The following is a 21,004-nucleotide window of genomic DNA, read 5'->3' on the forward strand; positions in this document are numbered from 1 at the left end:
GAGACACATCGAATTCAACAGGAGACACGTCAATTTCAACAGGAGACACAAAGGTTGATTAAAGAGATGGAAGATGGAAGGCGTGAATTGGCATCTACAATGAGCAAATTGATTTCTCCATTTTGTGAAGAATTGCCCTCAGTGACTATTATCGACCATGAAGAAGATGAGGGTATAATTATCCTGACAAATGACATGAAACTGCAAGAGTCTCATGAAGAAGGATCTAAAGATGCAGTTGAAAAGAAAGTTGAAGTGCAAGACATGAGACCCCAATATCAAATTGTTCAAATGAATGAATCTAGTGAACAATCTCCAAATGCGGTGACATCTCCTCCATTCCTTAATCAATATTTTTCTAACTCTTATTCTTCAATTCCTGTTGGTGAAATTGATTTTATTATACCAGAAGATTTTAAATTTCATGACAGGAATAAGTTAAGGGTTGCGATGGCAAAATATCTTGAACCAATAAGTGCTCGTGATGGAGGAGTGACTGAAGATTTAGTGTCATCACTTGTTTGCTTGCCGCCATCTACTAATCCATGGAAGACCGTAGCTCGTGGACTCAAGAATTACTCTATTTACGAGGGCTATCAGGATTACATAGAAGATGAAGCACTGAAACGAGCTACACGATTTTATCCTCCATGAATAAACATGGTGATGTCTAGCCAAAGACATTAAAGAAAGGCGCTACTTGGGAGGCAACCCAAGGATTCTTTTGTTTTAGTTTTCTTATATTTTTGAAGTTTTTGTTAAGTTTTAGTGTCATTTAGTGGGTTGTTATTTTGTGACAGGAAGTTGGCAGCTAGACATGCCCACGCTAGGTCATCACACCTAAGGAATGGAGTTTTGGAATTGACGGTCAGACGACTATAACTTCTAAGGCGTGCCCACGCCTTCCAACCCTTCCGAAAAAGAAACTTCAGTCTTCTCCTTCCTGTTGGTGTTGCGTCCGCCGCCAACACACCACCTTGTGCACGCAGTCGTCTCACCTCCTCTGCCTTAGTGTCTCACTTTCTCTCCCCGGTGGTCAGGGAAGTTTCTTTTCTTTTCCCCTAATACTTCATTTTTCTTTTCTACATTGAGGACAATGTAGGTTTTAGGTGTGGGGGGATTAGTGGCTTCCATTATTTCTTTTTTCTTTGTTACTCAAAAAAAAAAAAAAAGAACAAAAAAAAAAGAACAAAAAAAATGAAATAAAATGAAACATTGTAGTTAGTCGGCTTTTTGTTTATCTCTATGCTTGTTATTGCTGAGGCATGTTGCTGTGATGAATGACACAATCAAAGTGAGTGGGTGTGTGGTCAAATATGCTAGCTGTGCATTTTGTTTCCCTTGGCAATGTCGTTGAATGTTGAATATGCTGGAATTGACCCATTCTTGTAACTTTTGGAGAGCTTTTGAGCCTTACTTGAGCATATTATTCTTGTTTGCTCTATTTTGTTTGATTGAGTGGGTATCGCACATGGTATGAACATTCTAGAACTTGCTATTTTGTGCATGTCAAGACCACATTCTGTTGAACTGGATGCATGTGAAATGATAAGGGCATTTAGGATTTGACCTCCTTTAGCTTTCAAAAGAAAATCATGCATTCACCTTGTTTCCCAATAGTGAACCAATTTGAGCTTTTATCCTTCGTTTTTTGTTTGATTAGCCGTGTTTGATAACTCATGACCTTTTTAGACTTTCTTGTTTAACCTTGTGTCGTCAAGAGATGTCTGAATTTCGTTGTTTGTACAAGGCAAATGAATCTAAGGTGGCAAGTGTTGTCGGAATAGAAGTTGTATGGTGCTCTGTGCATCTGAGAAAAAAAAAAGGGGGAAGAAGTCGGCAATGAGCTGGTGGGCAGAAGACTCCAGCCTGCAAGGCGTGCCCACGCCTTGCAAGACATCTGCTCCATTAAAAAAAAAAAAAAAAAAAACTCGTGAGCAGAAGACTCCGGCCTACAAGGCGTGCCCATGCCTTGCGAACTGCTTGTTCAAAAAAAAAAAAAAAAAGAAAAAAAAAAGTGAAAAGGGGAAGAGTTTCGACACTTGCACAGTGGAAATGGCAAATGAAAATGCCTTGCTCGTGAAATTTCTCTGATGAAGCGTTGTGGTTATGTGGTGGATATCGGACATTCTCTTGACACACTAGACCCTATTTTTACCTTCTTATCCCGCCTTTTACCTAAACCCATTACAACCTTATAAAGTCCCTTTGATTTGTGTATTTAGTTCACTTTTGAGTGGTGGAGATGTGATAAATGTGCAAGCCTATGGTAATGTCATTCTGTGATGTTGATTTGAGCGTTCCTAGTATTCATATATTTTCTTTGAATTACAACCTGTCCGGTGTGTTCTCATTTTGGCGACACTGTCAGGGATCAAAGGTGCTTGTGTTAGTATAGCTTATTGCATGACCTTTGCTCTTTCGGTTGCACTTCTGAGCTCCGAAATGCTTGAGGGCAAGCATTGTCTAGGTGTGGGGGGATTTGATAGAGCGATTATTCGGCACATTTTGCACTGTTATTTTGTCATAATTTTGGCTATTCACGGTACTAAGAATTGGAATTTCACTCATATTCGATATTTGTGTGAATTGTAGGTTGTAGGCATGAAAAATGATCTCGCGGGGTAAATTTTCAGAAGACTTTTCGTCTCAGGGCGTGGCCACGTCTTAGAAGGTGGACAAAACCGAAAGCCGGACTGCGGTCCACGTGAACCGCGAGAAACATGGGATAAAAACTCCAAAAGGCTAGCTTTTGTTGGGAGGAATTGGGCCAGACGTCTGGAGAGCTCCTGCGGCGGCTATAAAGAAAGGAAAAAACAAGATTCAAAACATCACTACTTTTAGCCTTAGTTTTACCTTTTTGCAAGATTGGTCAGACGCTTTTGTTTTTCTTTTGTTTTCTTCTGCGGCTTTGGGTCAGACATTGGAGACTTTCTCATTTTCTGTAGCTTTTACTTTTATGCGACTCTGACTCCCGAATTCGCTCTTTTCGCCTTTGACAATTCTCCGTTGGCTTTTGCTTTGTAATTGTGGCTCCAATACAAGACAGAGCCAGGTTTTTCATTGATTGTTTCTTCGATTAATTCATCCTCCCCAATTTCTGGGCAATTGATTCTTGGGAAATTAATTGAATGAATTCAATTAAATCACGCGGGATTGACACGATGAGGAGCGGCTAATTTTCTCCTCTACCCAAAGGTCGACGCGAGGGCGCGGTCCATAATATCTGTGAGATCTAACCGAATCTTCATTATTTCCTCCAATTAATTGCTATTCGTGCGTTTCCTGAATTAATTGTTCATGGGTATTTTATTAATTGAATATCAACGGCCGGGTATTTGATTTAATTTAATAGCTTACTGCCACGTTAATTAAATAGAATCCGTAATTGTTCATTTAGTTAACACCCCGTGGCAACCACCATAATTGGCTTTATGATGGGGAAACGCAAGATCTATCTTAAATAAACCCTCTTAGCGTGTTTATTGGTTAGGGTTGGGTTCTTCTAGCTCTAATGCAATTGGATAATTAAATTCCTACGGTCGTACCTAGGGTTGTTATCTGGTTAGGGGAGCAGTTAATGGTCGTACCTTGACTGTCGAAAAGGTAAGGAAGAATTGGTTATCAGAGCTTGTTGATAATTATAACCAACCTAGTGACAAATGGATGAAATATCTTTGCATCGATGATCAGTTGAATGGACCGTATCTGAAAAGTTGTACCTTTGGTTAGAGTCGTATTGGTTATTGATTACTTTCTATTTATTTCTATTAGTTGCTTTATTAGTTAGTTAATTAGTTATTTCATATTCTCCAGAAACCCCCTATACTTCGGACTCTAAAAGAAATAAGTTATCCCCAATCCCTGTGGATTCGACCCTACTCACCGCTATATACAAAATCTGTATTTTTCTCGAGTAGGTATTTATTATTGCACAGGTTCGGCTCCTGTCAAGGGAATTCAAGCTAATTTCACAACTATTGCAGCAGCCATGTCAAATGAGGATAAACGTGAGCAATTGGTCTCCGATAGAAGAGATCAAGTTGTTGCTGAGTTAATGAAACTTGCTTTACCGAGTGGAGATGTAATGAATGCAGCTGACATACTTTTGGAGCAGATTTCCAAGCTTCATGTGTTCTACAATCTCCCTGCAGAAATGAAACGACAATATGTAATTAACCTCCTTTATCCTCCATCCACTCGCTGAAGTAAAATTATTGTTAGCAGGAAAGTGATGATTTGATGACAATTTCTTTTTGTTATGGTGATTACTAGATGGTTATATGATTAGTCTTTTGGAGATTATGGATATTGAGTGGCACTTTCGACTGGATTAGACAATTGATTTGTATTTGGTATGGTTAGCTTTTGTGATTTGAGTCTCCTTTTTTTGTTTATATATGTAAGAAGAAATCTATTTCATATCATTATCTAATGTAGGAACCACGAACGACTTGTTAATGGAGTAAATTCCCAAAAAAAGGAGTTTTTAAACTAACTTCCTAAAGGGTGGCAATTTTTGAGTCTCTTCCTAAAGAGTGGAAAACGCGTTAAAGAAATATGTTCTTCCAAATAAAAACACAACTTTCAAATACATTATTTTAATTTTCGTAAATTTGTTTAAATATAACAAAATGGTTAAATAGCGTATTAAATACAAAACCTGTCAGTTTCCCATAAAGAGCTGGTATCTTATGGGCAATTTCTTTTTTTTTTTTTTACTTTCACATATTTAATTTATGTTAAATACAAAATATACTAGTTTTCCTTTGGGCGCTATTTAACCAATTTTTTCCATAAAAAGCTGGTATATTTCCTATAAAGAGTTGGTACAAAACATATTACAAAACCTGCCAATTTCCCATAAAGAGCTGGTATCTTATGGGCAATTTCTTTTTTTTTTTTTTTACTTTCACATATTTAATTTATGTTAAATACAAAACATACTAGTTTTCCTTTGGGCGCTATTTAACCAATTTTTTCCATAAAAAGCTGGTATGTTTCCCGTAAAGAGTTGGTACAAAACATACTACAAAATCTGCCAGTTTCCCATAAAGAGCTGGTATCTTATGGGCAATTTTTTTTTTTTTTTTAACTTTCACATATTTAATTTATATTAAATACAAAACATACTAGTTTTCCTTTGGGCGCTATTTAACCAATTTTTTTCATAAAGAGTTGGTATAAATCACGCTTCAAAACCTGCCAGTTTCCCATAAAAAACTGGTATGTTATGCACTATTTAATCAATTTTCCATATTTAAACAAATTTACGAAAATTAAAATAATGTATTAGAAAGTTGCGTTTTTATTTGGAAGAACGCATTCCTGGAATGCGTTTTTCACCCTTTGAAAAGAGACTCAAAAATCGTTACATTTTGGGAAGTTAGTTTAAAAACTCCCTTTTTGTCGTAAATTTACTCCTTATTAATGCAGCCACTATATTTATTTTTTGGTATTAATTTTTTTTATGATTTATGATTTTCTTATGTTTTATCAAAAAGTTAATAATTATTGTAGTTACAATTATGAAGATGTTAATTTGTCATATGTTTAATTCTTTTGTTTTAGAAGAATTATTATATCAGGGGTATATTTGGAATTTAATTACATTTAATTCCGAAACACTCATCAAACCAAGCATCAAGAATTGGAATGATACTAATTCCAATGTGTGAACCAAGCTAGATATTGGAATGAAAAGTTTTAATTCCAAAACCAGAGTCTATGATTCCATTTCCATTTCCGATTCCAATATGTGAAACAAGCAGCCCCTGAGTGTTTAAGGTCCATTGAGTTCCTTCCAGTCAGCAATTGACTGGACAGTAGAGTTTAGTGAGTCCCCCTTAGGTACTTCCTTAACACTGTGTTAGAAAGGACAGAGTGATAAGGTTTTTCTTTTCTTTTTGTTTTAATCCCGATTTATATGACCCTTTATGGATTAATTATTAAGTGGAGAACAATTTAGTCATCTTATTGGACCAAGAGAGGTCCATGTAATTTGTAAAGCTTCAGAGAATCTGAGTGAAATTGTCAAATACTGTAGAGAAGGTTTATGAAAGTATCACTATATAATATGATAGAAAAGTACATAAAATAGGTAGTTTGTATTGAACTCTTAGCCCCATCAAAGGTTTTAATCTGGGAGGGCTTATTTCGTGCTAATAATTGTTCAATTTTCAAATGCTAATCAATGCTTTGGATCCTCATTGTAATACTTACTCTAGTAAAACAATGAAAGCCGTGTTTTTGCACGTGCTTGATCTGGTCTCATGTCTTGGTTATTATTTCAAATCGTGAAATCCAATTAGACTGGTTGAGTTGCGGATAAGAATAATCATTGGCCGGTAATTCGGCAAAAAAAAAAAATTGATTTCTTTTTCAATTTTTTTCAACAAGGTCAACGTCCTAGAACCATCCAAACTTTTATTTGGTAAATGGATTTCAGCTGAATAGTCGGTATCTAGGTAAAATATCCAAAGTTTTAGATTGATTTTCTAATATAGATTAATTAAGTATAATTAATATGTAATTAACAATATAAAAGTGATTAATATGTTAATTAATACGCTTTTAAAGGTCACATATTTATTCATAAGCATAAATTATAACTTATAGCATTATTGACTAATACATTAATATGTAATATGATATATTGTGGGCATGAAATATATAAAATTTTTAATTAAAATATGAAATTTGATAATTCGGTTGGTAATCGGGAATTTAGAAATTGAATTTCAATATCCATTCCAAAACTATTTTACAAATTTTGAAAAGAAGAGGAAAATCAGAGTGAAAAGCAAGCCAGGGGAGGAGCTGGTTTTGCCGTTACTAGAAATCGCTTCACCGCTACCATCTCAATCTTCACCGGACAAGCACTGTAAGATATCTTCTTAGGAATATATGAAATGCATGATTATTCGCCAATTTTCCCATAATTTTGTCATACATATATATTAGAGGTGGCAAAATGGGCGGGATGGGCGGGATTTGCTTGGGTTTGTGATGGAACCGAGTCATATGGGTTTGGGCCCAACCTTACCCATATGTGTTTTGGGACTAACTTGGGCGGGATCACTTTGGGATGGGTTTAGATTGATCCCGCCCAATACCCAAATCTATTTTCTACATATTTTTTTTCCTTTAATTCATTTTTATTTTTTATATAATTTTAATATTTTTGATTTATTAAATTTTTTTTAGTTTTATTAAATAAACATGCAAGTGCTTTATACTCAGGATTCCCATAAAAAAATTGGATTAACAAATAAAGGAAAAAATAGATATACAGTCATATTCCAACATATATCAAGATGACCAAGGTACTTAAGGTGTTGAATATTTATCCTCATCATTGTCCAAAGATGACAGGTCTAAATTGACTGAAATGTTGAAAATTCTTGTGGATAATGACTAGGAAAACTACTAGATTATATTCTCTAGTATGACTATAAAAATTGTTAAAGATAATTTTTTAATCTAAGACTCCGTTTGGATTGGCTATTTTTTCAAAAAATAAGTTTTTCAAATACAATGTTACAGTAATATACAATAACGCAAAAAACATCCCATCTATATTAGTATATCAAATATTTCAAAAAAATTTTATAGTAAAAATTTTTCATATACACTGCTATAATAAAATATTTCAAAAATACCCCCCAAAAATAGCTAAACCAAACAGAGCCCTTGTTATTTGAGCCCAATGGGTACCCAAGTATTTCCCAAGTATTCCCATCAATTAATGGGTACAATTGGGATTTGTCCCATTTTAAACCCAATATCAAAATCCAATACCCATCCCGCCCAAAGTCCCCTTGGGCATGGGTAACCCATTGGGACTTGGGACAAATTGCCACCTCTAACATATATATATATATGTTTCCCATTCCTTTTCATTTTTCTTAATACACACTTCAAGGTTGTATATCTGTGTGATGAATTGATGGTGATCAGTTGAGATCCTTTGTAACATTGCGGGTATCAAATTTAGTACCAATCCACTTATCATATAAGGATAAAGAAAACTTAAATAAACTACGCATGACAACTTAAATAATAGGACATTTTACATAAATATAGAAATTGGCACTGAATTATCACTGAAAAGTGATACTGACGACCAAACTAGGGACAGGAAAACACAGTTCTAAAATTACATCTCGGTCCCTCTAGTTTCTTTTATTTTTAAACTGTGCCACTAACTTTCTGTCATTTTAGTTTGACCCCACAATTAGTTTTAAAGGTTTTCAGTTAGGTCTTTAGGACTAACTTCGAAGATTATTAGCCTGATCATCACTTAATTTATTGTGCTATGTGTCAATTACTTTCAATTAGTCATTTGTTTTATCTCTTTTTGAGAAACGTGAAGGGGATAAGGATTACAATCCAAGACCTTAATTTTAACTACTAAATTAAGGCTTCGTTGACATCTCTCTTTATATTTTTATTTCTTTATAAAATACTTCTTTTCTTTTAGCTACATTAGTACCTTTATAAGCTGATAAGAAACTGTAAAAGCTAAAAAGGTGCCCGGGGGTGACAACCAGTTTGTCTATAAGCAGAAATTTGTTGAAGCGATCAAAAGGCTGAGGTTTGGGTTGCTTTACTGATGTGAGGTGTCGTTGTTGTCCGCATGTTTAGCTTCACTGAACAGTATTTTGCAATCAGCGTGCTATTTTTTTGACGTGGGACATTTTGTGTGGGTGCAATTCACAAAGGTATCTAGGGAAAATGCACATAGCTGATTAGCATTATCTTTATTTATTTATTTATTTATTTTTTGGATCTTGATTGGGGCCAGGTGATATATTTTTCATAAAGCATGAGTAAGACTACAAAAGCCATGTGTTGCTTAGGAGTGCCCCCTAGTATTCTTTAGAGTTTAAACTACATATGGATTATAAATCTCAAAGGTCAATAATTGAAGGCAGGTACTAGAAGACGTCACATATGAATGGATTCCCACTAACTTTTTATTTCTATAAAAATGATCAAAAGGAAAGAAGAAAAGTAAGTAAAGTATGTAGGTTATATTGGAATCTTAGCTGCACGGCGCTGCTTGTTTGACAGGAAAGTGTAAGAAATTATGTCATGAAAAAATGAAATGAAGTGTGATAAAGGAAAAGAAAATTAACTTTGCTTGGTTAAAAGAAAATGATGCAAACAAATATAAATTCTTGTGTTTGTTTAGTTGGAAAGTTAGGAAAAAATTAGCTACTGTGTTCGTTAATAGAAAATATTCAATATTGTACTTCTTCATTTTTGGTATTTAATATATGTAAAAACATGTAATAATTATAGAATTTTGCATTGCATATTAGAAGAGTTGTTTACTTGAAAATTAATCGCATTCTTTAATAATAAGTCTATATATATGTGTGTGTGTGTGTAAGTTATTTCAAAAATATATGGACATAATAAAGGAGCGTAAAATGTAAAAGAAGAAAAATACTATTTTCATATAAATTCAATAAATTACTAAATCATTAATTGTTAAAATAAGAATAAAATGTCTAATTACAAGGCGGTTGTTTCAATTGTAAATTCTAAGATATTCTAATTTACGTAGAAGTTTAGAATAGAGGAAATAGTTTAGAACGAATGAAGTTATAAAAAAAATCTAATTAATTGGAACTTTCTTGTGACTCACTTTCCTATCAATTACAATAGGAAAAATTTTACGGGAAAATGAGCGGTTACGGGAAAATTTTTTGTGGTGAGCCCCTCAGTTTTCTGACAAACAAACGTTCGAAACTTATAGGAAAGTCCTTCAATATCCTTTCCTTTTCATGACAAACGAACACTATCTAAAGGTCTAAATCAGGGAAGGGTGATTTTATACTAATAGTTCTTCAATTCTCAACTCCTCAGTATAATACGTACTAAAGTAAAATAATGAAAGTTATCTTGTTCCGCATGCTTAGTCAAAAGTCATGGCTTCCATTTCAAAACAGTAAAATCCAAAGTGGTAAACATCAGCTCACGAGGCTGATGGTTACACAAATATAAAAAAATCATCCGAATAATTAGTCGTCAATTATTTCCTTCATTCTCGGCTGAAAACACAAGGTATGCAACTATATACAACTCTGCAGTAGGTAAAAGGCGTTGTTCTAAAACGGCTTCTGCATCCTTAAGAGCTCATTTATGAGAATTCTGGTCTGCTAGCTTGTTCTTCTTTGTGACCATCGTGAGATTGTGAAGCATATGTGAATCTTCTCAGAGATTCTTTTCATAGGCCGTGCAATGTCAACGGTGTTGGCTTTCTAAATCTCTCAGTGGAGCCAAACGATACCCCCAGCAACCACAAAGACTACCTTCTTAAACCCTTTTGACGCTACACTTCTTTCAGCGGTTAAAGCTGGAGTATTTGTTGCACCGGCAGCAGGAAATAGAGCTCCTAACCTAAAACTTTGATCTCTTGTAACCCATGGAATATTGCATCTGTTGCCGCTGCAGTTGATGAGCTGAGATACAAGAACCATCCGAATTTGGGAACTTGGATTGTCACGTAAGTGATACTGGATTATGTTGTTCGACGAATGAATTTACTGCAAGGTTGCGTATGCGCTAAATCGTTGCAGGAAGCCAGATGCTTTATTTCGTTTTTGATATTTAATTTGTCCAATTTTTCTGATTATGTCTCATACTACCTTGGTAAGTTACCCTCTTAGTTTAGCTGAAACCTCCCTTTTGGTTCCTTTTTTGCTCTTTTTATGGTTTTATTGGGTGAAAGCCAGGGTGGAGAGTTGGAGTGTAAGCTCATCTAGCTACCATTTATAGAGTGATTTTGATTTTACTATTTAACCTTTCACCTTTCTTATTCATGTCCTTCATATTATGTACTGGGCGGTGGTACCATCTATGTCTATGATGAATACATTTGGTTGGTTTGTGGTCTCATTTAGAGCTTGACAACATCGATGATCATCAGGGAAAATTTCTTTCTCAAACTCCCTCTCTGTCTTCTCTATTACTAGCGCCGAGGAAATACATAAACACAGGCATTAAGAGGCAGGAAAAAGAAGAGGGAAATCAGAGTGAAAAACGAGCAAGGGGAGGAGCTGCTGTCGCCGTTACTGGAAATTAACACCACCACCACTGTAAGATATCTTCTTCTTAGGACTATGTACATGAAATACATGATTATTCGTTAATTTCCCCTTTTTTTTTGGCAACGTTAATTTTTCCCCTTATCTGTCTTGTTTTCAATTTTATCTTTTTTTTTTTTTTTGTCTTGTTGACTGGCTGGAGGTGAGATTGTCTGGTAATTTTGGCAAAATAAAAGAAGAAAAAAGCTATATGGGTCAAATAGCATTGTGTCCGGAGGAAGAAGATGATAGATTTTCTGAAATTGCATCTCAGTCCCTCTAGTTTACTTTTTTAAATTGTGCCACTAACTTTCTGTCATTTTTAGTTCGACCCACAAATTTGATTAAAATGTTGCAGTTAGGTCTGTATGACTAACTTAGTCATTTGCTTTATCTCTCTTTGTACTTTTTTCCTTTTTACAAAAAAAAAAAAGGAGAAAGATGGGATTTAAGAAATGAGGAATGGATATAAAAATTAGAACTCAGAACCTCTAGTTCTAAGGTATCAATTTTAATCACTAAACTAAGACCTCCTCAGAATTTCTCTTTGTACTTACGTGAGCCCAAAGGGAGTTAGGCCTATGTAATTCTATAACTAAACCAAGACCTCCTCAGAATTTCTCTTTGTACTTATGTGAGCCCAAACGGAGTTAGGCCTATGTAATTCTATAATTTTTTTTTCTTTCACTAATTGCTTTCTCAGTACCATGTGAGCCAAAAAAAGGACATAGGATCTTTTGTAATTTTTAAATTCATTTTTCTTATTTTTTGGTGAAATATGATCATATGTGAGAGCGCATTATTCTATAACTTTTCCAATGAAAAGCTTGAGTTAACTATGTTTATTTATTTATTTTGGGTTACTTGTTTAGCTTGAATAGACTAACCATTGGCTCTAAAACTAAAATTGAAATTAGACAAGCATCTGGTTTATTTGGGTGTAAGAAGGTGCTTGAGTTACTCCCTCACAATTGAGCTTCCAAACTCTCTCTCTCTCTCTCTTGTAAGTGAGGTGTTTTGAATTCAGAACTTCCAACTAACATTATTTTCCACCTTACTATCCAACCTAACCCCTTCCTCCAGTCCCAAACTCGTTTTATCTGGCATTCAAAATAACAAGAATTGTTTAGGCAAAGGGTTTTTACTTTAATTTTTAAAATAAAACTACTTTTTCATTGATAATTTGAGTGATTTGATACACTTAAAACTCAATATCGAGTGGCAACTCCTCAATTTGACAAAACTTTTTTCCTAAACTTCTAATGGGCAAAAAAAGTCTCAAAAGTCCCATTGTACGCTTGGTTTTGTTTTTACTTTTTCCCTTCATTTTACTCCATAAAAAACTCAAAAAAATCAAATTTCACTTTTCCTTTAAATTTTTATTTTTCAAATTACAAATGGGGTTCAGTATTTAATATTTCTTAGAAATACAAGCACTTAATCTGAAAGAAATAAAATACAATGATAGAGGACCAACTTTTATGGCTACACACATAATTAGGTGTCATCAATTTTTTGTAACCACAGATTTTGAAGAAAAGAAAAACTAGTTTCACCCACTTTTCTTAATTTTTCTTTAGAAATATTTACCTATGTCATTGTAAAGGCATTATGCTGACGCAGAACTAATTCATGACAAAAATACTTAGTTTTCTTCATTTAATTAAGAGTAGGGAAACTTTTTGATATTGTATAACAAGGAAGATGGGAGGTTCCTATTATTTTGATATCAAGAGGAAAGTTTCCTAACTTTTGTAAAAATTATAAGGAAGGTTAGTGTAATTTATCTTATATAATATCCAGTATTGTATACTAAGGTATGAAATCGTTTTGAACTTATTCATATGTGCTAACTTAACAGATAAATTCTAGTAAATTAGTTATTGATTTCTAGTTTTCACTCCGCCTTAGAAGATGAGCATAAGATATTCACCTCTTAATCAATGCTTAATATCAAGATTAGGAATCAAAATAATAGTACAGTAAATGATGTAATTCTGCTTGTTGCACATGTTCCCAAAAAAAAAGGGCTTAGGCCTAGTTTGGGAATTTATGAGAGAAGATAAAATTTAGGTTAAGAAAGAAAGAAGAGAAAAGAGAGGATAATACTATCTTTCTATGAAGTCATAGGAGGAGGAGGAGGAGGAACAATGAAAGTCGTGATGTTGACCATGCTTACTCTAAAGTTTTCATTTCCACAATTCCATTTTTATACTCTTCATTGTCACCATCTTCATTTCCCTCTAATTTGGTAATTAAGTATGCTCTCCACGCCTTTCAATTTGGCAACTTCAATTTATTGAAATCTGTAAAAAAAAAAAAAAAATGAAGATATTGAAACAACAATAAGGTTCAAAATTATACTCTCTCCGTCCCACTTTGATAGTTCTGTTTTTTTTTTTCACACAGTTTAAGAAAAAATAGTTAACTTTGTTGGAAAAGTAAATTTAGATTGCTATTTTCCTAAAATACCCTCACATTAAATATGGTACAACTTTATGGGAACTTGAATTGATGGTAAAAAAAGAATCAACTCTCATTAAATGAGGTAAGTTTATAGTAATAACTACTTACATTGAATAAGGGTATTTTAGAAAAATTAAAATACATCTACATTCTTCAATTGGAAAGTGGACTACAATTTGAAACAGATGAAAAAGGGGACGGAGGGAGTAGTAATAAGAAAGAGGAAAAAAGGGGAATAAACACTGGGGATGTCAGAATTTGGATGGTCGTGTGGTTGGTGACAGCGAGGGCCCATGTTTAGCAGGTTTTGGGAAAGAGAGTTGATTATGAGAGGAGAGAGAAAAGAGGTAGGGAAGAGGGGAGAGACAGAAGATGAGGATTAGAAAACTCCAAACCACAAATCTTGTACTTTATTCAAGAGCAACTAAACAATTCATACTCACGCAAAATTTTTTGAACCGTCGCTATTAAGAGTTTCATCTATTAGTAGCTGTATAACGATTTATGACTAATTTAAGAGCAGGAGAAAATTAAGTGAATTGAAGAGATAAAGTAAAGAAGTTATTAGTGAAGAGATAGGGGGGCAATTTAATCTCCCAGAATATTTTATAAATTTTTGTGTCATTTCATTAAGCGAAAAAACAAGGGTGGAGTATATGGAGGTTTTATCGGAGCGCCAATATCATTTGTCTAAAAAAATCAACATCTGAATAATTTTAGTCGTCAATTAATGAAGGAAGGGTCATCTCATACTAATACTTGCTAAGTTCTCAACTGCTAATCGATGCTTAGCAGCAGGCACCAACTATCAAGACGGTGGAACCAATATAATAATACTGCAGTAAAACAATGAAGTCGGGTTGTTGCACAATCTTGTTTGATAATTCAATTTAGTACTTAAATTTAATGGATTCAAATTTTAACCAAAAGTTAAACATCTAAATTAATCAAGTGGCACTAAATTTTCTAAACAAAACTTATTTCGAAAAATGAGTAATAAAAATTCACCTATCACTGGATTTGTTACACACTCAAATATATTAGATTTAATACTTAATAATTAAATAATTTAATAAATTTAAATTTTAGATTTCAGTTTTCAAACTTTAATTTTATCAAATGCACTCTTAGTCTCTAGTCTTCAACATCCATAATTTTATTTTATTTTCTGACCTTGAAATTCGAATGGGGTGGTTGTGTTCCAAACATCAATTCACATGGCGGATAGTTTGGTGTATATACAAAAATCATCTTGATTAATTAGTCGTCAATTATTTATTTTATTTTGGCCTGAATACTAACAGTATGCATGTGTCTAAAACTCTGAAGTAGGTAGAAAACGTTGTTGTAAGACGACTTTTTGCATCCTTAAATTTTGAAGATAATGGCTTCCGGTGGTGGTGGCGCGGCTTCTAGTTTGGATCGCCTTGATTCTGTTTTGGAAGGGTTACGGCGTCGATCGGTCACTGCAGAGCAGGTCTACAAGGACTGGAGGGTTCTGAGGATTCTTTGGGAGTCCTGTCATAAGGGGAGTGATGCAGGTCTCAAGATTGAAGCTGCAGCCGAGGAGATTGCCCATGACCTTAATCGTATTTCTGATGGAGAGGAGGAGGACAATGAGGGTCCAGAATCACAGTTCCTTCTCCAGTTAGCTCGTGATTGTGAAACAAAAACCAAGCGATTGATGGCTGAAGTTGGAGAAGCTCTTGACTATCTGTACTCGTCGTGCTCAACAGGAGGGAGCACCATCAGCAGCTCACTCCAATCACAGCTGATGTCTCCTGCAACTCTTGGTGTTTCCTTTTGGCCAAGATTTGTCAGCCATGCACAATCAAACGTGCTCAGAATCAGGCAGATTGTGCTAGATCACTTGGGTCATGAACACTTTGGTATACGGGATCAAGTCTTTACCTTCTACAACAGTCTAAAGTCCATCAAGCGTTACTTTGGTCTATTACTAAGCGATCCCAAATTCCCATACCTGGGAGGAGCAGGCGTAGGAGCAGGGGCAGGAGCAACAACAGATGATGCAGTGCCTAGTATTGATGCCTCCCTCGGTCATGTGGTATCTTTGGTCCTTCGGATTGCAAATCGGTGTTCTGATCACTGGTTGGATTGCAAAACAGGCCGGATCCAAGTGGAAAAAGGTGAGCTGAGTAAGTTCGTGGAGGATTTGCACCATGAGATTCATCCAAGAAATCCCAATTTCATGAGGTTCCATCTCAATTTCCTTTTGGCTCTCTGCTGCAGTAATAATAACGAGGATGAGAACTTGGATATTGTTATGCAATTCTGCAACTGTCTCTTCAATTCTGAACATGGTGATTTTCGAAAAGAGGTGACTTCCCTGGTAACTCTTTTTGTTGACGCTACTACTAAATTAAAGAACAATGATGCAATACAAAGTTTCTTTCCAGAAATCAATGCAATGCTCGTTGAGATGGCGTCGCTCTTTGAAGCGAATAGTCGCAAGGGGCATAAACTAAATGACTCTCCTCAGTGCTCTGAGTTACTTACAAGAATTTGTTTTCTCAGAGCCGAGCTTTCCCTCGTGGTGCAAATCCGTAATATGAGCAAAATTAGCAGTAATTCGTCGTCCTCCTCCAGTATGCTTTCAGATTGGAAAGATATCCCGAGAAATCTGAGCATATATTCCAAAAATTTACCTCTTGAGAAGATTGAGGATGGGGAAAAGATGTTGGCATTCACTGAATCATTGTTTGAGGAAGTAGAATCTCTTCATCAGTCATTTAGGGACAAGAAAATCACTGGACCTATCGTGAAGAACTCACTTCTCCTACTTTTTTTTAAGATTGTGATTTTCAGGGAAGAGTTGTTTCTAACGGAGTTATTACTGTTGAAAAGTGACGCAACTTCCATGGCCAATGGGAAAGATCGAATTGCACTTCATCTTCAGAACCTTGAGTACTTTTCACTAATTCTCTCAGATGAGCGAATGAAGAATAGAAAGGACGTCTTCAGAGCCTTCAAACCAATTGAAGTTTTTTTCAGGAGTCTAACAATTTTCAATTATTCTTTTCTTATCGCACAAGATGAAATGATCCTTTCATTTTCTCAGCTGTTAGATAAGGTGAATCAGTTGATGAAGGCAAAGTTCAAAGATATAATTCCCCAATTTCCACTGTTTGCTTTCCCTAGGACTTTCAGACTGAATTTGAATTTCGTTGATTCTCTGTCAAGAAACCTTGTGGAGCTGCTGAAATATGATCCTGTGTCAATTGCATTGGTGAAGCACCACATTGAAGAAATTCAACTGCATCTCCAGTCATTGAGTTCTTTTTTGGTAGATGTTTCAAAGTTAAAGATTGAGGAGGATCAGGAGCTGAAAGATATTGGTAATCACATCATCCATTTGGCGTATAAAGCGGACTATGTGATTGATTCAATTGAGGTTGATGCTCAATGGCAGGATTTCTTCTGGTTAAACGATGTACTGCAGGAGTTAAGAGTTGTTAATGAGAAGGCCTGTGGAATTCATTTGGCCATCCGTGATGCTAAAGTCCAAGATTCCAAAAATGTGACCCAAGTTTCGCGCGATACGGTCCCAAGGGATGGCACACCGGCAATCGATGAAATTGTGGTGGATCTACCGGACCGAGAAGAAATGATAATAGACATGCTTATTAAAGGAACCCCACGGCTAGATATTGTTTCTGTTATTGGAATGTCCGGTTTAGGCAAGACTACAGTGGCGAGGAAATTATACAACATTCCAGAAGTTATGCAGCACTTCCATATTCGTGCATGGTGCACTGTTTCCCAAGTATGCGAGCAAAGGCAATTATTGCTCCAGATTTTAGCAGATATTAGGGGGCTTACTGACGGGATTTCTGAAATGAATGATGATGATCTCCAAAACACATTGCGTAGAGTCTTGCTGAGAAACAGGTATCTCATAGTTATGGATGACGTTTGGGATGATGGAGCTTTTGATGACTTGAAAGGAATTTTCCCGGATGACCACAATGGAAGTAGAATTCTGGTAACCACTCGTTTGTATGAATTGGCCAGGGAAATCAATCCATATAGAGAACCTCATTGTCTTCGTGCGCTCTCTGAGGATGAAAGTTTCAGGTTATTAAACATGAAGGTATTCAATGTGGAAGATTGCCCCAAAGAGTTAGTGGCAGTTGGAAAAGAAATTGCTCGGCACTGTGGAGGATTGCCTCTTGCAATTGTTGCTGTAGCTGGTATACTGAAAATGACAGAAATGAGCAGAAATTCGTGGAAGAAAATAGCAAACAGCTTGAGCTCCCAGGTACTCAATGACCCAGAAGCTCAATGCCGATCAGTCCTAGAACTAAGCTACCAATACTTGCCGGAATATCTAAAACCATGCTTTCTCTATATGGGAGTTCTTGGTAAAAACAAAGATATTCTTGTTAGCAAGTTGATTCAGTTGTGGCTTGCAGAAGGGTTAATACCAAAAACGCAGACAAAGAGCTTTGAAGATTTGGCAGAGGATTTTTTGATGGAGTTGATTGGCGCAAGCTTGGTAATAATCTCCAAAAGAAGATCCAATGGCAAAGTCAAAGCATGCCGTCTTCACTCTTTTATGCTTGATTTCTGTCTGTCAGAAGCCGAAGAAGCAAACTTCTTTCAGTTAGTAACCAGGTGTGATAAGCCATATGCTTGGTTTCCCAGTTCAGATTATAGTTTTGAATTTGATTTTTACCATTTGCCTCCTGTTTCATTTGCATCCTATCGGTTGGCTGTAAGTTTGAAGCAAAATCATTTTCTTGGATCAAGACCTTCTGGCCTGGGCACCCGTTCTTTGGTTTTTTTTGCCTCTACAGATTCCAAAACTAGACGGCCTTACGACATCTCATTAATTTTGCACAACTTTAAATTACTTAAGGTGTTGGATTTCGAATGCATGGACATGGCTTCTTTTCCTGTCGAAATTGGACTACTGATTCACTTGAGATATTTAGCTGTTGGGGGGTATGTGACATCTATTCCAAAATCATTAGGCAACCTCAGGAAACTGGAAACTCTTATTGTGAAAGGATTGAGTGGTAAGATCATCTTGCCAGGTACGATTTGGAGCCTGACAAGTCTGAGGCATCTTCATGTGAAAATCCATGTTGCTTTCAACTTGGATGATGCAGTGTCTGAAAACTGCTCTGTTTTAGAAAATTTGGTCAGTTTTTCCTGCCTGTCTCTTTCTTGTGGTGAAGATGCAGAAAGGATGCTGAAGAGGTTTCCAAATCTTTGCAAACTGAGTGGCATATTCTATGAATCACCAGATTCTTCCACGAACTGCAATCAGTTTCCGAGATTGAAATGTCTAACTCATTTGGAGTCACTCAAGATATTCTACTATGGAAGCCCTCTTAACAATGGCGAGTTCATCCTCCCTTTGAATCTAAAGAAATTGACTTTATCAAACTTTCGCCTTCCATGGAGTCATATCTCCACAATTGGGAGACTACCAAACCTGGAAGTTCTCAAGTTACTTTCTGGTGCCTTTGAGGGGATGATATGGGACGTGGAAGAAGAGTTTCAGAATCTTAAGTTCTTGAGCTTAGACAATTTGAACATTGTTCAATGGAATGCCTCTTGTGATGATTTTCCCAAGCTTGAAAGACTTGTCTTACAAAATTGCAGAGACCTTGGAGAAATTCCGTCGGATTTTGTGGATATACTTTCACTGCAATTGATTGAAGTGAATTGGTGTGGACAATCTGTAGAAGAATCGGCCATGAATATTAGTGAAGAAACAGGAGAGGTCAAAGTCGTTATAAAGAGTTCATGTTGGAGATCATGATCAGCATGAATTGGATAAAACCTCTTTATACTTCCTCTGATCACTCGTAAGTCTATTATATGAATTTTCAGCAACCTATCCATTTTCTCCATTCATTTGTGAAATGAAATTCCTCTTATTTATATTTACTGGAGTACATATGCTAGCTGAAAAATATAGATAACTAGAAATTGTTGGGACTCATTGAATGTTATTCTCTACATGCCAGCAGTAATTCGGGTGTTTAGGTTGTCAAACCTTTATGCCAATTTCAAAAATAGCCGCTTTCATTTTAACTTCTTATCTAACGTTTAGGCTTGAGAAATCACGTTTGATTCTTGTCTTCTGAGACCATTTTTCTTGCCCTTTCCCAGGTCTGTAGCTGGCAAGGCTCAATCGAAACTTGAGAGCCCCTGTTCACCACAAGCAAGAACTTTTGGCCAAGCTTTGCCTTACATTGGAGCTTTCCCTTTTTCATGCTCTGTATTGTGCTTTTGATCTTTGGAACGAATGTGACAATGTGACTTATTTTGACTGGCTTTGGATATTAGCTTTTTCCGCCTGCTTTTTATCATACAGTGGGTTGTCTATTTTGAATTTATCATACAATGCCTGCTTGTAGATGTGTTCTGAGAATGTTTGTTTGATGAAATTGAATTACAGTTGCCTTTCATCATCAAGAACTTTCCTTATTCAATTTATTTTTTGTAATTATACTCACACACACATATATATTTGATCTTGGCAGTAGGGACCATTTTGTTGATTCAATGCAATTTATGCTAGGTTTGGAGAATTTATTTGATTGGATATTATTTAGGACAAATTGCCTTTTATCCCCTGTAGTTTGTTGCTTTACCATATAACCGTCTTATTGTTTAAAAGTCTATATATAACTTCCTCATGGTTTGAGTTAAAATATCACCGTTAGTTTTTTCAGTTAAAATTAACGGTCAATAATTAAAAGTCAAAGCCAAACTAATAAATTGACAAATTCATCCTTTAACTACTTTTTTCTTTTTTTTTTTCCTTTTCTTTCTCTCTCAATTTTTTTTTTAGGAAAAAGAAGAGTTGATTTTGAAAACGTATATTTTGGCCTACAAAAACTTAATTTTGTCCAAATACAAAAGAGATGGAAACGAAATGAAAAAATAAATAAGAAATAAAAAAGATGGAAAGGTAATATAAAACAAATAAATAAGAAACAAAAAATATTAAATCTTTTTTAACTACAAATATTATTATAGGTGTTTAAACCAAATCTTTAATGATATTTTCTAGTTCTTATTTATCTATTTTTATATTTCAATTTCTTCTTTTTTATGTTTGGAGGAGAAAAAAGGTAATGAAAGGATAGCTTTGTCAATTTATTAGTTTGATATTGACTCTTTACAATTGGCCGGTAGTTTTAATGAAAAAACTAATAGTAACACCTTAACCTAAATCATGAGGGGATTATATATAAGTTTTTAAACCATAAGGGGTTTCTATGTTAAATCACCAAACCATAGGGGGTAAAATTTGAATGTCCCAACCTACTTAATGTATTTTAGCAAAACTCAAAGCATGATTATTAGATTTCAATATTTGCCATAAGAATTAGCTTTTTGTAATTCTGGTAAAAAATAATTATCACTATGATATTAAAGTATTAACACGAACAACTATAACA

General features: G+C 35.2%; 1 protein-coding gene across 6 annotated transcripts; it reads left to right on the top strand.

Annotated features, from left to right (window-relative positions):
* Positions 1-10,038: 10,038 nt before the first annotated feature.
* Positions 10,039-20,033, top strand: LOC113735996 (putative late blight resistance protein homolog R1A-4). Of its 6 annotated transcripts, none has more exons than XM_072083569.1 (4): positions 10,039-10,516; positions 10,940-11,108; positions 14,892-19,399; positions 19,707-20,033. In XM_072083569.1, the coding sequence occupies exon 3, from the start codon at positions 14,947-14,949 to the stop codon at positions 19,351-19,353; it is 4,407 nt and encodes a 1,468-aa protein (XP_071939670.1). In that variant the 5' UTR covers positions 10,039-10,516; positions 10,940-11,108; positions 14,892-14,946; the 3' UTR covers positions 19,354-19,399; positions 19,707-20,033. The 6 variants fall into 6 exon arrangements, with proteins under 6 accessions (XP_071939670.1, XP_071939669.1, XP_071939672.1 ...); XM_072083568.1 differs by having other exon boundaries at positions 10,986-11,108; XM_072083571.1 differs by having other exon boundaries at positions 10,986-11,108; positions 14,895-19,399.
* The last annotated feature ends 971 nt before the right edge of the window (positions 20,034-21,004 follow it).

Source organism: Coffea arabica, chromosome 3e, assembly GCF_036785885.1.
Source record: "Coffea arabica cultivar ET-39 chromosome 3e, Coffea Arabica ET-39 HiFi, whole genome shotgun sequence".
Classification (NCBI taxonomy): Eukaryota; Viridiplantae; Streptophyta; class Magnoliopsida; order Gentianales; family Rubiaceae; genus Coffea; species Coffea arabica.